The 14185-nt window shown below is 33.8% G+C and overlaps 1 protein-coding gene across 1 annotated transcript; it reads right to left on the bottom strand.

The window, feature by feature from the left end:
• Positions 1–469: 469 nt before the first annotated feature.
• On the bottom strand, positions 470–5180 carry LOC147076148 (uncharacterized). The gene is made up of 5 exons (XM_085941577.1): positions 4981–5180; positions 4581–4727; positions 3743–3917; positions 2347–2465; positions 470–535 (listed from the first exon to the last, which is right to left on the bottom strand). Exons 1-5 carry the CDS (start codon positions 5134–5136, stop codon positions 470–472), a joined length of 663 nt encoding a protein of 220 aa, XP_085797703.1. The 5' UTR covers positions 5137–5180.
• Positions 5181–14185: the final 9005 nt, after the last annotated feature.

The raw sequence follows: 14185 nt of genomic DNA, 5'->3' as shown, positions 1-14185 counted from the left end.
ACCGGTCTTATTGGTTGGAAACTCTTACCTTTTAACTGACATAATATGGGCCACTTCCATAGGATGCGTTCGGCATCTTGCAATTCCCCACAAATAACGTTATCGTAAATCATTATGCAGTAGAGGCACGATTATCTAGACTATTTGGGCATGAAAATAGTTCGGAAAATCAGAAACTATTTTTCAATATTTTTTTCTTAAAATCTAACGAAATGACAAACACACATATAGAAATTCTTTAGAAAATATTACGTGATATTAATTTTACGATGTCTTCGTGAGCAGACACAGCAGCCTTCGGTGATTGAGGTAATCGCGAAGAAACGCCTTACGTGGCTGGGACATGTTTCCGGATGCCACCAGAGAGTGCGACCTTACGTACTTACCCTAAAGGCACAGCCTCGAGAGTTCCGTCGCCGTGGCCGGCCCTCCCTCAACCTGCAGCGGTGCTACTGAAGCGATCTACGTGCTACAGGTCTGGCATGGCCGGAGGTGCGAGAGTTGGCGATGGACCAAAGAAAGTGGCGCCCCAATACTGGGTCATGACAAAGTGAAAGAAAAAGTAGAATTAAATTTGCTTACCTTTGCAAAATTCAATGCAATATTACTTTCATCAACTCGACAATGATGTATTCCGGCAATTTCTGAAGAAAAGATATTGTAACGACCAAATATTCGCTGATGTATTAACGATTCGTAAATGAAAGATGCTTCAGCAGAAATACGGTATGACTATATAAGTAAATTGGTCTGTATGATGAAACTACTGATATAATATGTGGGTGATAAATAGCCAATTTAAAGATTAAATTAAAAGATAACAAATGCACCCTCCACTCCACGTTTGGTAAGCTGTGAGGGGCGAGAAAAAACAAATCATTTAACTATTTCACGATTCAAAATGAGTCCATAAAATCTTTGTTTTTCGAATCTAGTGCGGATGAAAAAAGATGTGTTTTTGTTTCTGATGCTAAAACTGGTCAAGTGATTCAAGTGTTTACTCGAAAAGACTGCACATAACTCTTTTGGCTGATGGACTCGAACGATTTGTTGATAAAATTTCGAGTCACGTTCCAGAACATAACTGCCTCTCGCGCCTAAGTGCGCGTACCTATCAGCCAAGTTTTAATAACATTTTTTAATAAACTAGGAAGTCTAGGTATAAACAAATAAAACAAAGTTTAATTCCTAATAATGTCAAAGAATCCGTAACATCACGACAATTATTACATAAACTGTCAGATATTATGTTTTTCATACCTACTTTCATGTCCTATATCTCATATGAAAAAAAAGACACCCTATGATCACGTACCCGAATCTGTGGTGTTTTAGTCAAAACAAACCTTCGTAGATGCATTGTTCAAGTTTCATAGAATATTGTGGTACCTACTTGATATACTGGTTTCCATTCAGAATTAGAGCAACCGGGCTTTGGTTCCTCATGAATGCTTTGGCTTATCGTGTCGTCAACATACTCCACTTTGAAATCAACTCGCTGAAAGTTGGTATCCGATTTTATACAGGGCATGTGTGTTGAAGGCCTCTGAAAAAACAATAATTAACAAATATATTTTAAATACAACAAATCGGTTATCAGATAAAGGTGGACCGTACTATCGGTATTGGCAGATCTGGTAGGAGATTGATTTACAACGGACATCATGTGCGGGCCTTTATTTCGCCTGTAGTCACTGCATGATGGCACATGCTCGAAGCGAGAGTACTAGCTGATGCATGGATATGGAAGGTAACGGCTAATGGCCCGAACCATGGTAGATAAGAACCATAGCAAACACAATGTTTACGTACCTACTAAAACATTCGACAGTGTCAAGTTGTTCGTTTTGTTTTTATTAATAAAACATCGCCTTTCATTTATTCACTTTGAAGAATCGGAACGGTTGGTAGTTCAATGGGATATACAACGGTTGGATTTGAACTGTTTTATGTTATTTGAGCACTTAACGAAATGGCGTTGAATTGTTTAAAGTGCATTTTTCGACAATGAATGCATTTAAAGTAGGTAGCACTCTCTCACAACTTATTTTATCACTCCTCCACTGCTATCTGAATACTTTACCCAGTAGGCGCCTATTGTACTATAATAGGTATGTTTTACGAATAGTAACTATACTTAATAGGTATTACTATTGTATTGCTCCTTATTGCAGAAAAGACAAGAAAAATCTAAAAATTACCTATGAAAATTGTTTTATTGTTTCTGTGGTAATGGTGACAGCTAAAAATATCAAAATATTCCAATGTTTTACAGTTCATTCCGTCACTATAATCATTCCCCCCATCACACGATCAATATTTATTAAAATAAAAGTAGGAACTTACCCGATTCACTTGTTCCGAATAAGAACAACCCTGTTGCGGATCTTCATAAATGTCTTCAATAAGGTCAGACTTGATGTCAATTAACTGAGTATCTGTCTTCAATGTTATTATCGTCGGGTCTGAAACAATATTCTGAAAAACAAAACATTATGTAATAAAATCAAGAATATTTTTAAGAAGACCTATAATACGTGTGAAGCTCGACCACACACTTGAAGGGTCTCAGCTCCTACACTCCGCAATGTGGACATGGTGTGTCTGTCGTTATCTAATGCCAAACTTCAATAAGAAGGAGTATTTTAAAATATAATGACAACCAGCATATTGCAAACAATAGTTATCTGCAATAATGTAATACTGTCATTACATAATACTGTCTTAATAATATTTCTTTCTTTCTAAATGTCACGTTGTGAACGTCTTAAACTTATAATTTGTAATGTCCACAATATGTAAAATAAATTGAAATTGATCTAAATCTATGTTCATCAAAGAATCCTAATCCTATGTACAGTGGCGCACCCAGGATTTAATATTGGGGGGGCCCAAGGAGGAGAATGTAAATTAGTCCGATAGGCTCTCTTTCTTCTTCACAGCCTAATTTCTCATTTGTCGGTCTTTTGTCTATTGCACTCGGTGTACCTACACCCTGGTCCCCACATCCTGAAACGGGCCCTCAGGCTAGGATATTTGGTGGCCCCCCTACCTACTGCTAAGGTTAAAGGCAGTATGAAACACTAAATTAACGTTTTCCAAATTGTGTATTAGTTCAAATTAAGGGTACTTATAGAGTGAATTATTGGCGATTTTTAATACATCTACTTTAATAATGGAGCTGTCGAGTATTGACACATAATAATCAAAACATATATTGCACAATTATATAAGTAATTGAAAATGTTCATGGCCATGAAGTATAATAGCTTACTTTACTATACTACTACTTTTTTACTATTAAAGCTAATTTATGATGTGTGTTTATCTCACTTATCTGGTCAACCCGACACGCCGCCCCCCCCATAACCGGGCCCACCAGCTAGAGCTCTGTCAGCGCTCCCAAGCTATGACCTATACCACTCCGGAATTCTGGTGGACACAGAGAATTTTTTGACAGTTCTATTAGGGATTGGATTTCTAAAAAAACCCGACATTTTCGAAATTTTTGTGTTAGAAATTAAAACTTAGAAATTTTTCTATAACGGTGCTGGTGAATTACATTCTGATAATTTTTATTTTGGGGTGTGCCAGGGCCCCCTACATAATGTTACATAATTTGTAACAATTGTGGTAGTAAGCATATTAGCATCTACATATCTCGTAATAATATCTCTTATGAAAAGAAAACTATAACTTATATTCACTTGCCCCGATGTGCGATTTCAAAGTGGAAACAAACCCTCTGACATAAACTTCTTCGTATCAGAACGTAACGCATGTTCAACTTTCTTAGAATATTGTGTACCTACCTGATTTACTGGTGTGCATTCCGAATAAGGGCAACCGGGTTCTGGAACCTCGTGAATGCTTTGACTTATTGTGTCTTCAACATACTCCTCTTTAAAATCAACTCCCTGAATATTAATATCAGATTGTTTAGGGGCCTTCAGAAACTACAGTAATTTATTTATAACTACATTTTAAAATAAAAAAATCGGTTATTTGATAAGGGTGCACCCTACTAACGGTATAGGCAAATCTGGTAGGACATTGTTCTAGAAAGGACATCATGTGCGGGCCTTTATTTCGCTTGCACCCACCGCATGAATAAACATACGTTAAGTGAAAGTAGGTACTGAATGTTGCATGGAAAGGTTATCAACTGAGGGGTGGGGACGTCCATTGTACATGGGATACAGTATGGCCAGAACCATGGCAGTTAAAAAGCACAGCGAACAAAATATTTACGTATTGAGACATTCAACGTTGGTCAAGATGTTCGTTTTGTTTTTATTAATAAAACATCGGCTTTCATTTATTCGCGTTGTGGAATCAAGACAGTTTAAATCAATGGGATATACAACGGTTGGACTTGAGCGGTTATACTATTTATACTGAGGCTCATTATGATCCTGTTAGGATCAGACAAGGTCGAAAGAAAGAAATTAGAATTCGAAGATTTTGTCTTCATTGGTATTACTGATTATTTACATATTCGAGTGTTGTCTGTTTATTCCATCTCTTACAGTATTCACAGGATCAGTATTTCTGTCAGTATTTAAAATAAAAGTACCTACCCGATGATTTCGCTCTGAATAAGAACAACCCTGTTGCTGATCTTCATAATTGAATGGGGATTTGACGTCTTCAATAGACTCAGTCTTGATGTCAAGTAGCTCAGTATCTCTTTTCAATGTTATTGATGTCGGGTCTGATACAATATTCTAAAAAACAAAATATTACAGCAAATATTTATACAGTACATTATAATAGTACAGTAAATACAAAAATATTATGAAAGTGTTTGCAGCAAAACTAAGTGGGATATATACGGGTGACGTAGCCGCTCGGAACTGTGTCGCAATTTGCACGCGGTTTTTATTACACAAAATACACACACTGTTAATAACGTCTGACGACACACATCTTAAAACAAACAATACTATGACGTACAACAATCCGTTATGAAAAACTAACCTGAAAAGTGTATCCGGCCTCGTCGGTGTCCTCTTGCTTTATGTAGGTAAGCAGCTGGCAGTTTGAATCATGATCCACAGGTACCTCAAACCATTGCTTCTCTTCTGCAACAGGTTCGGAGATGTCTCGTTCGCGTTTAATATCCATTTTATGCATATAATTAATTGGTCTTCAAGTTCATCTTGGCACACAGAACGTATGAGGCGTGACCTGACGTAAGCCTTTCGCCATAGACAAAAATAGTTAACCGTGTAGCCACTTTCACAAAATTATAAAAATTAAATACAAAACTAAACTTCCTTTGGCACATCTCCACGTGAGGTCCATTTACCTGGATCACCCAATGTTAAAACTCCAACTTTTTTTGGGTGCATTTGTTTGTGCATCGTTAGTGCACGTTTGTGCACGATTTTTTTTCGTTTGTGCACATATAATAACAGAAAAATTCCAATTTCAAATTGGGTGTTCCAGCTAAACGTTTGGTCTCTAGTGACTTGATACTTGAACCAATAAATTAGCCTTAAAATTTTTTTGTTAATTGCATCTGATTAGGTATATTTATGTCAACTTTAAACACGATTTTTTAAATTTTTATCTCTTATATTAAGCTAGTAATTTAATTTTGAGCGGCCGTCAAGCTTAAACACCGAACATTTTTTTCCTCATTTTTTAAATGCACACCTTTGAGTAATTTAATAAAATGATTTTTCATGAAGTTTAAAATTTTTTTCCATTTAAATTACGCGAAAAATTCGCATTTTTCCATTTTCAATAAGTAACCCGTCAAAATGTCCCGATAGAAAACAACCGCATCCGTTTGGAACATCCAGTCAAAAGAGTCTACACAAAATAGCCAAAACGGTGTAATTCTCACTAAATATGTCAGTTTATAATAGACTACCTTAAAATTGACATTTTGATTACACAAAAGTGTCAAAATTACAAAAACATTCAACATTCTTAACATTTATCTTTTTATTTATGGTTTGGAATGTATCAATGTCAGTTTCATAAGGAAAAAAAATAATTATACTTAGGTACCTACTGTTTTTTAAAATGATCCGTAATAAAAATAAATAAGTTATTAGAATACAATTAAGTATGCATACTTTTAGAAAATGCAACATGTTTTTATGCAACGATATTTCCTTCAAAAGATAATTTTGGAATGACATTTATATTTTTTTTATATAAAGGGGTTAACTTGCAAGCACTTAACTCTTCTTAATAATATTTGCATATTATGAATTTCTTCTTTTTCTGTTTCTCCAGATGGTGCAACGTAAGCTTGTACTTCTTGTAGGTATTATGTAAGGAGAGAAGTGTTGGTAAAAAACTTCATGTCATGCTCTTCAGAATCGATATCAAATGAAGTTTTGTAGGTACTTCAAACAGTTATTGCCTCTGACGGCTTCGACAATTGTTTCACGCAAATGGTTTTCTTCTGAATGTGTGTTTATGAGTTCTTAAACAACGTACCTACCTACATACATAACCGTTTACATTTATATTTAAATTCATCACAAATATGAGTTTTTATGACATGATATTCTTTTATATATTATGAAATGAAATTCATCACACGCATAGGGTTTTTCTCCTGTTTCGTTTTATGAGCTTAAAGATAATGTTGTGCCGAGCCTCCGTATAAGTAGTCAATTTATTTAAAAGGTTATTCACCATTTTGTATCTTTACATGTGTTTTTGAAGATTACTCCGTCGCGAGCATCCAAATGAGCATACATCGCATTTATAAGATTTTTGACGAGTATGTTCTATATATGTATATATTCATTTCTTCTCTTTTAAGACAACTAAGTCACACGCATTTATGTAAATATATTTTTTATTTATAAGGATTTTCTCCAGAATTTGTCATTTTATGGCTTTTAAGATGACCAAGTTGCGAGCATCTATATGAGCATATATTGCATCTATAAGGTTTTTCACCAGTCACCAAAAATGCCAGCGCTGCTTAAGCGTTGGCCTATTGCGTCGAGGATCCCAGGTTCGAATCCTGGGTCTGGCAAGTACGCATATTATTCACGAGAATCTGTATGAACATACATTGCATTTATCAGTTTTTTCATCGGAATGTGTCATTGTGTGTCTTTTAAAATTTTAATTTGCGAGCATCTATATGAACACAAATCGCATGTGTGAGGGTGTGCACCAGTATTACCATTCCACATGTTTTAAGACTACAAGGTATTTTTAAATGACTTATTTGATTACATTTCGAATCACAATCATCACACGCAACTGGTTTTTTTCCTGAATGTGTAAGATTATGAGTTTTTATACAACGTTTTCAATACGCTGCTGCCAAAAGTTAGTACGTCGATAGTTTAGGTATTTTGAGTTTACGACGGATAAAATGTCTAAACTTATATACGTTTACTTGAAAAAAAATCCAGATGATACGATTTTTAGAACATAGTTTTTTAGCTAGGTATTCATTATGTTAAAAATACGTAACTCTTGGTCATTCAATTTCCCAACATCAAAAGACTGTAAAGATGTTTACAGTATTAATCTAGATAAAAATCTAACCAAATGTCAATAAAACTTGGAAGTCAAATCTTTGTAATAATATTAACAATTTTATTATTTTTAATAGTTGAACTAAAAGTTAGGCCTTCTTCCGAAATAAGTTTGTAAATATTATGTTAAAAAGGCTTAGAAATTACGTTATTTTCAACAGAAGGAATATGGAGGAAATTTTGGAAATATAATATTAAAATTACATTAACTTATTCAATGAAAGAACTTATAAACTTACACATTCAGAAAAACCATTTGCGTGTGATGAAATGTGATTTCCAGTTTAATCAAATATGTCATTTAAAAATACCTAGTAAGCTTAAAACGTATGGAATGGCAATACTGGTGAAAAAACTTATAAATGCGATGAATGTTCATATAGATGCGCGCAAATTAGTTGTCTTCTCTTCTTGTTTGTATACTCATGGCTGAGGATCTTGGCCACTGTTAAATGTTGTTATCCTTTGAGCGACTAAGACTTTCAAGCCTTCTCGATCTTCAATTTCTCGCAAAGCAGAATAAATGGAGGTCGCAGTAGTCGTAAAAGACATGATATGACAAATTGTTTCGAAGAACCTAAATTTAATCAGTGCACATATAGCTGCTCGCAGCATAGTAGCTTAAAAAAACAAAAATGATGATAAATAGTGTTGTAAAACCTTGTAAATGCAATTATTGTTATAAAGATGCTCGCAACCTAGAACCCTTAAAATCTATAAAATGAAACATAACGGGGGACACCCTCAATAATTCGATTTGTGTTTGTCTTTTGATGTTGGGAAATTGAAAAATCAAGAGTTACGTATTTTTATCAACATAATGAATAGCTAAAAATACAATGTTATAAAAATCGGATGATCTTGATTTTTTTTCTAGCAAACGTATATGAGTATAAACATCTTATCCGTGGTAAGCTCAAAATACCTAAACTCTCGACTTACCAACTGTTGGCAGCAACGTATTGAATACGTTGTTTAACAACTCATAAACGTACACATTCAGGAGAAAGACCAGTTGCGTGTGATGATTGTGATTTGAAATGTAATCAAAAATGTCATTTAAAAACACCTTGTAGTCTTAAAATATGTTGAATGACAATTAATACTGGTGCACACCCTCACAATTGCGATTTGTGTTCATATAGATGCTCGCGAATTAAATTTTAAAAAGACACAATGACGCATTCTGAAGAAAATCTAATAAATGCAATGTATGTTCATATAGATTCTCGCGAATAATATGCGTACTTGCCAGACCAAGGATTAGAACCTGAGACCCTCGACGCAATAGGCCAACTCTTAAGCTGCGCCAGCATTTTTGGTGACTGGTGAAAAACCTTATTAATGCAATGTATGCTCATATAGATGCTCGCAACTTAGTCATCTTAAAAACAAACAAATGACCAATTCTGGTAAAAATCTTTTGAAATGCGATGTATATTCATATAAATGCGTGCGACATAGTTGTCTTAAAACACATGAAATGAATATATACATATATAGAACATACTCGTGAAAAATCTTATAAATGCAATGTATGTTCATTTGGATGCTCGCGACGGAGTAATCTTCAAACATATGTAAAGATACTTAATGGTGAATAACCTTTTAAATAAATTGACTACCTATACGGAGCTTCGGCACAACATTATCTTAAAGTTCATAAAACGAAACAGGAGAAAAACCATTTGCGTGTGATCTATTTCATTTTAAATGTAATCAAATAGGTATGTCATTTAAAATCTCATAAACGTGATAAATGTAAATATAAATGCAAACAGATATGTAGGTCGGTACGTTGTTTAAGAACTCATAAAATCACACATTCAGAAGAAAACCATTTGCGTGAAACAATTGTAGAAGCCGTCAGAGGCAATAACTTTTTAAATTACCTACAAAACTTCATTTGATATCGATTCTGAAGAGCATAATATTAAGTTTTTGTCTAACACTTCTCTCCTAACATAATACCTACCAGAACTACATGCATACGTTGCACCATCTGGAGAAACAGAGAAAAAGAAAAAAATCATAATACCTATGCAAATATTATTAGGAAGAGTTAAGTGCCTGCAAGGTACCTCCTATATACAAAATAAATATAAATGTCATTCCAATATTATCTTTTGAAGAAAATATCGTTGCATAAAAACATACCTATTGCATTTTTCAAAAGTATGCACACCTAATTGTATTCTAATAACTTAACGGTATTTATTTTTATTACAGATCATTTTAAAAAACAGTAGGTAAGTATAATTATATAATTTACTGCATTTTTCCCGTATGCAACTGACATTGATCTATTCAAAATCATAAATAAAAAGATAAATGTTAAGAATGTTGAATATTTTTTGTAATTTTGACACTTTTGTGTAATCAGAATATCAATTTTAAGGTAGTCTATTATAAACCGACATATTATTTAGTGAGCATTACACCGTTTTGGCTATTTTGTGTAGACTCTTTTGACTGGATGTTCCAAACGAATGCGGTCGTTTTTGTTTGGGATATTTTTACGGGGTACTTAGTGAAAATGGAAAAATGCGAATTTTTCGCGTAATTTAAATGGAAAAACAATAAAAACTTCATGAAAAATCATGTAATTTAATTACTCAAAGGTGTGCATTTAAAAAATGTGGAAGAAAAATGTTTGGTGTTAAAACTTGACGGCCACTCAAAATCTAATTACTAGCCTAATATAAGAGATAAAAATTTGAAAAATCGTGTTAAAAGTGTATATAAATATACTTAATTGGATGCATTTAACAAAAAAAATTAAGGCAAATTTAATGGTTCAAGTATCAAGTCATTAGAGACCAAACGTTTAGCTGGAACACCCAATTTGAAATTTGAATTTTTCGGTTATTATAGGTGCACAAACGAAAAAAAATCGTGCACAAACGTGCACTAACGATGCACAAACAAATGCACCCAAAAAAAGTTGGAGTTTTAACATTGGGTGATCCAGGTAAATGGACCTTGGTTTAGTTTGATTTGTTTCGTTCAGGTTGAAAGATACGAACCTAAATTAATTAACATTTTAATTCAATTATTGTCAATTAATTATTGGTAGGTTATCATTGTAATTACTGCTTAAAAGATTGTGCATAACTATTTTGTAAAAAGTTGAAATCGCTTAAATTTATTAATTATTATTTTTGGATAATTTTCTTTATTGTAGGTATAGACAAGAAGATCTTTGCTTCAATTCACTATGATAGTGCAATTGAAAAGTATCGATACTATGTAACGAAATGAAGCATCGATAATTTGCGAGCAACCCTAGCTGTCAAACTATATTATTATCAGGACACGTTCCTCGTAAGTGTCTCGTTTATTTGATATCCCATGTAAAAATGAACGTAAAACAGGAGCCAGACGTATTCGAATCCGATGAGGAAGGACATCATTGGTTTGATGTGCCAATATTGCCACCAAACATTCCGGAATCCAGCACTCATGTCAAAGAAGAGTCTGCCGATGTGAACATTTGCGATTTTGAGGTTAGTTTGTTAAACTAGGTACTTACTGTCATTTTAACCGATGTATTTGCTTTGTGTTATAATAATTAGCTATGAAAATATACGACGATCCCAGGTCAAATTAACCCTTTTTCTTTTGACAATATCCGATCCCAATAGGGTCATATTATTATTGGTCTACACAGAGCGGAGGTTTGTATTAACAGATTTTCATTTGTAAGCGAAATCCATGTTAGCCACTTGGTCAATCAATTATGTCCATGCGCTGGTTTGGAGGTAAAACTCATTATGTGCACTTTTGGCCAAAATGAGTTTTTTCGTTATATCCACTATTTTTTACGATATCTATTGCTGGAAAAGGTCACTGTGACGATAGCTATCTTATTAACGGAAAAAAAACTGGGGAAGAAATCATTATCAGTACCTATATCAGATTTATGTTCAGGAAAAAGTCATTTCCGCACATAATGATTTTTTCCTGAACTGTAAACATGTATATAAGTAAGTTAGTGAGTGTATTATCTGTGGTTTGCATTGTTTATAACTATCATATTGTGCCAACTGTATATTATTACTGGATGATTTTTTGTATAAGATGAGAATAAATGATACTTATACTAAATAATCAGAATGACGGTGTTAATAAGTTTAATGTAAAATACTGCCTGAACGTTAAAAATGTGATGCATTTCAAATGGACCAATTAATACAGCTTTAGCTGGATTAAGCCAAAACTGGATCATTCAGAAACAATGACCGAAGAGGGGAAAAAAGTCCAGCCAATAAAGCTAGTGAGGCAAACATGAAACTGGTTATCGATCACATTAAGAGTTTCCCTTCGTAGACTTAACAGCCGCGTACGATACAGTTAACCATAGAATTCTGCTGAGTAAACTTTACATTTACAACCTCCTAAATGATTTCAAAATAACAGGAGTGATTGAAAAGCTCCTGGCCAACCGAAGATTCTTTGTAACACTGCACGGAAAACGCAGCCGTTGGAGACAACAACGGAACGGCCTTTCACAAGGTACCGTCTTCGCACCCATACTGTTCAACGTTTATACTAATGATCAGCCAATCGGAGTAAACACAAAACATTTCCTCTATGCAGATGATCTAGCCGTGTTATATCAGACTGAAAACCATGGCAGGGCGCACCCGAGATAACATGGTGAAGTGGGGGTTCTCTGAGGACCAAACCTGCGAGTGTGGTGAAATGCAAAGCATGGAGCACCTGTTTTCATGCAAGGCTGGTCTAGTAAGCTTCAACTTCGACTTGATCTTACAATCCGAGGAAAATGGTATTACCTTCGCTAACTTCTGGAGTTGTAGCACATTGTAGGTATTGAAGACCCAATATGACAAAGAAATTTAAAATTAATAAGCAATAGGAACATAGATGAAAATGTAGAGCTAGTAATGTGGCTCCAAATTAAATGTCTACGTTATGAGAAAAAATTACCTGGAATTATCCAATATCGGTATAACCATACAGGACCTTACAGAAAAATTTATGCAGCGGGAAAAGGGAGACGGAGTAATGTTATTCCACAATTAGTAGGTGCATATCAATCCATATTACCAATATCCAATTTGAAAAAAAAGATCTTATGAAGATTTGTAAAAACGGTGACATTCCGGAAGTGCTAAGATATTGGTATGAAAATTTACCATCTATATAGATCGCAACACATTAGACACATTACCAGAGCCAGACGTTTTGGAAGACATTGTTGAGGAATAAAGAATATTTTTTATTGCTGTTTATCATACCTCAATTTATTATAATTATTGGTTTATCCTTATTACCATCACCAGTGTATTATTATTGTGAAATAATTATTATTAATCTCAGTGTATGTTTAATTGTTTTTAATTTGAATTGTTACTAATTCCTATTTTGGTTAAAATAAATATTTTTTATTCTTTAGTACTTAGTAGTAGTCTTAAGTACCTACTAAAAAAGAATCCAAAACAATAAAAAACATTGCGAAACCCTTGCCAAAGTATTGACATACTATCACTTTACTAACAAACATGTGTGTGGAAAAACTCATTTTGTACAAAAACTCATTTTTTTAAATGTTCCTAATTTTTTTATAGAATCTGATTACCTTCAATGTATTCTCTGATTTTTTATACATTTTATACAAAAAGAAGAAAAAATGTTAATTTGAAATTGGATTATTAATTGCAAAAAATATGTTCAAACCTCATTATCTCAGAACATCAAAATGTAACATAATGAGTATTACCTTTAAACCAGCGCATGGTACTCTGATCAAGTTCAAATTGAAAACAATAGTATTGTGTGTTTTGCATACTAAGATTTCGAACCTGGGACTCACGGCATTATAAACCGAAGCGTACGCACATAGTTACCTGCTTGAAATAACTAGTCGTGTATTTCTCCGTAATTCATTATGAGGTAAGTACTAATATTCTAGCATTTTCATATTTAATCGCGTCAATTGTTATTGACGGGTTTCTATGGATTGGTTGTGTTATTTATTATGTATCTTAAATCTTCATTATTCGCACCAAAGGATTGTAGGTATGTTAATAATGTATTAGAGTTATTTTCTAATAGTAGATAATATATTATCAAATCCTATGACATAATACTGTTATGGTTTTGGGTAGGTACCTGCCTAACAGTGGCGAAGGCTGAATGTAGGCTGTTAAGATTCCACATAAATAGTTCACACTAAACATTGTCACTAAGGCGTATTAGTGTTCATTGAACGGAGACTACAATGTGCAGGTAGTGTTTGTTAGTTTTAAAAAATAATTTCAAAAATATTCGTTTATCTCTAACATATCTAAAACTATACCATCAAACCATATTTAATTTTAGATATTTTATAGATGGAAAAATATTTTTATCGATTATGGTTTTGTTAAGCAGCAGTGACGTCCCTAAATAGAATGCCGCCCCTGGGCGGTGCCATAATGCCGCGGCATTTTTTATACAATATTTTTTCCGTGCTCGTGTCGTTTCTGGTCACCAATGACTTCGAAGGGCAACGGAAGTAAACTAAACATCGCGAACCCAACAACAATTAAAAGTATTGTTAAACCTTTTATGCTAATTAATACATTTTGTTTCCAACGAAAGTAGGTAGTTATTTCTATATACACCAGATGATTCTACTTGATTTGCCGCCCTTCGAG

Source organism: Rhyacophila brunnea, unplaced genomic scaffold, assembly GCF_057557595.1.
Source record: "Rhyacophila brunnea isolate RB1 unplaced genomic scaffold, BYU_Rbru_1.0 scaffold_13, whole genome shotgun sequence".
NCBI classification, from domain to species: domain Eukaryota; kingdom Metazoa; phylum Arthropoda; class Insecta; order Trichoptera; family Rhyacophilidae; genus Rhyacophila; species Rhyacophila brunnea.
Note: the sequence above shows the minus strand (reverse complement) of the source record. Positions and strands in the feature narration are given on the sequence as shown.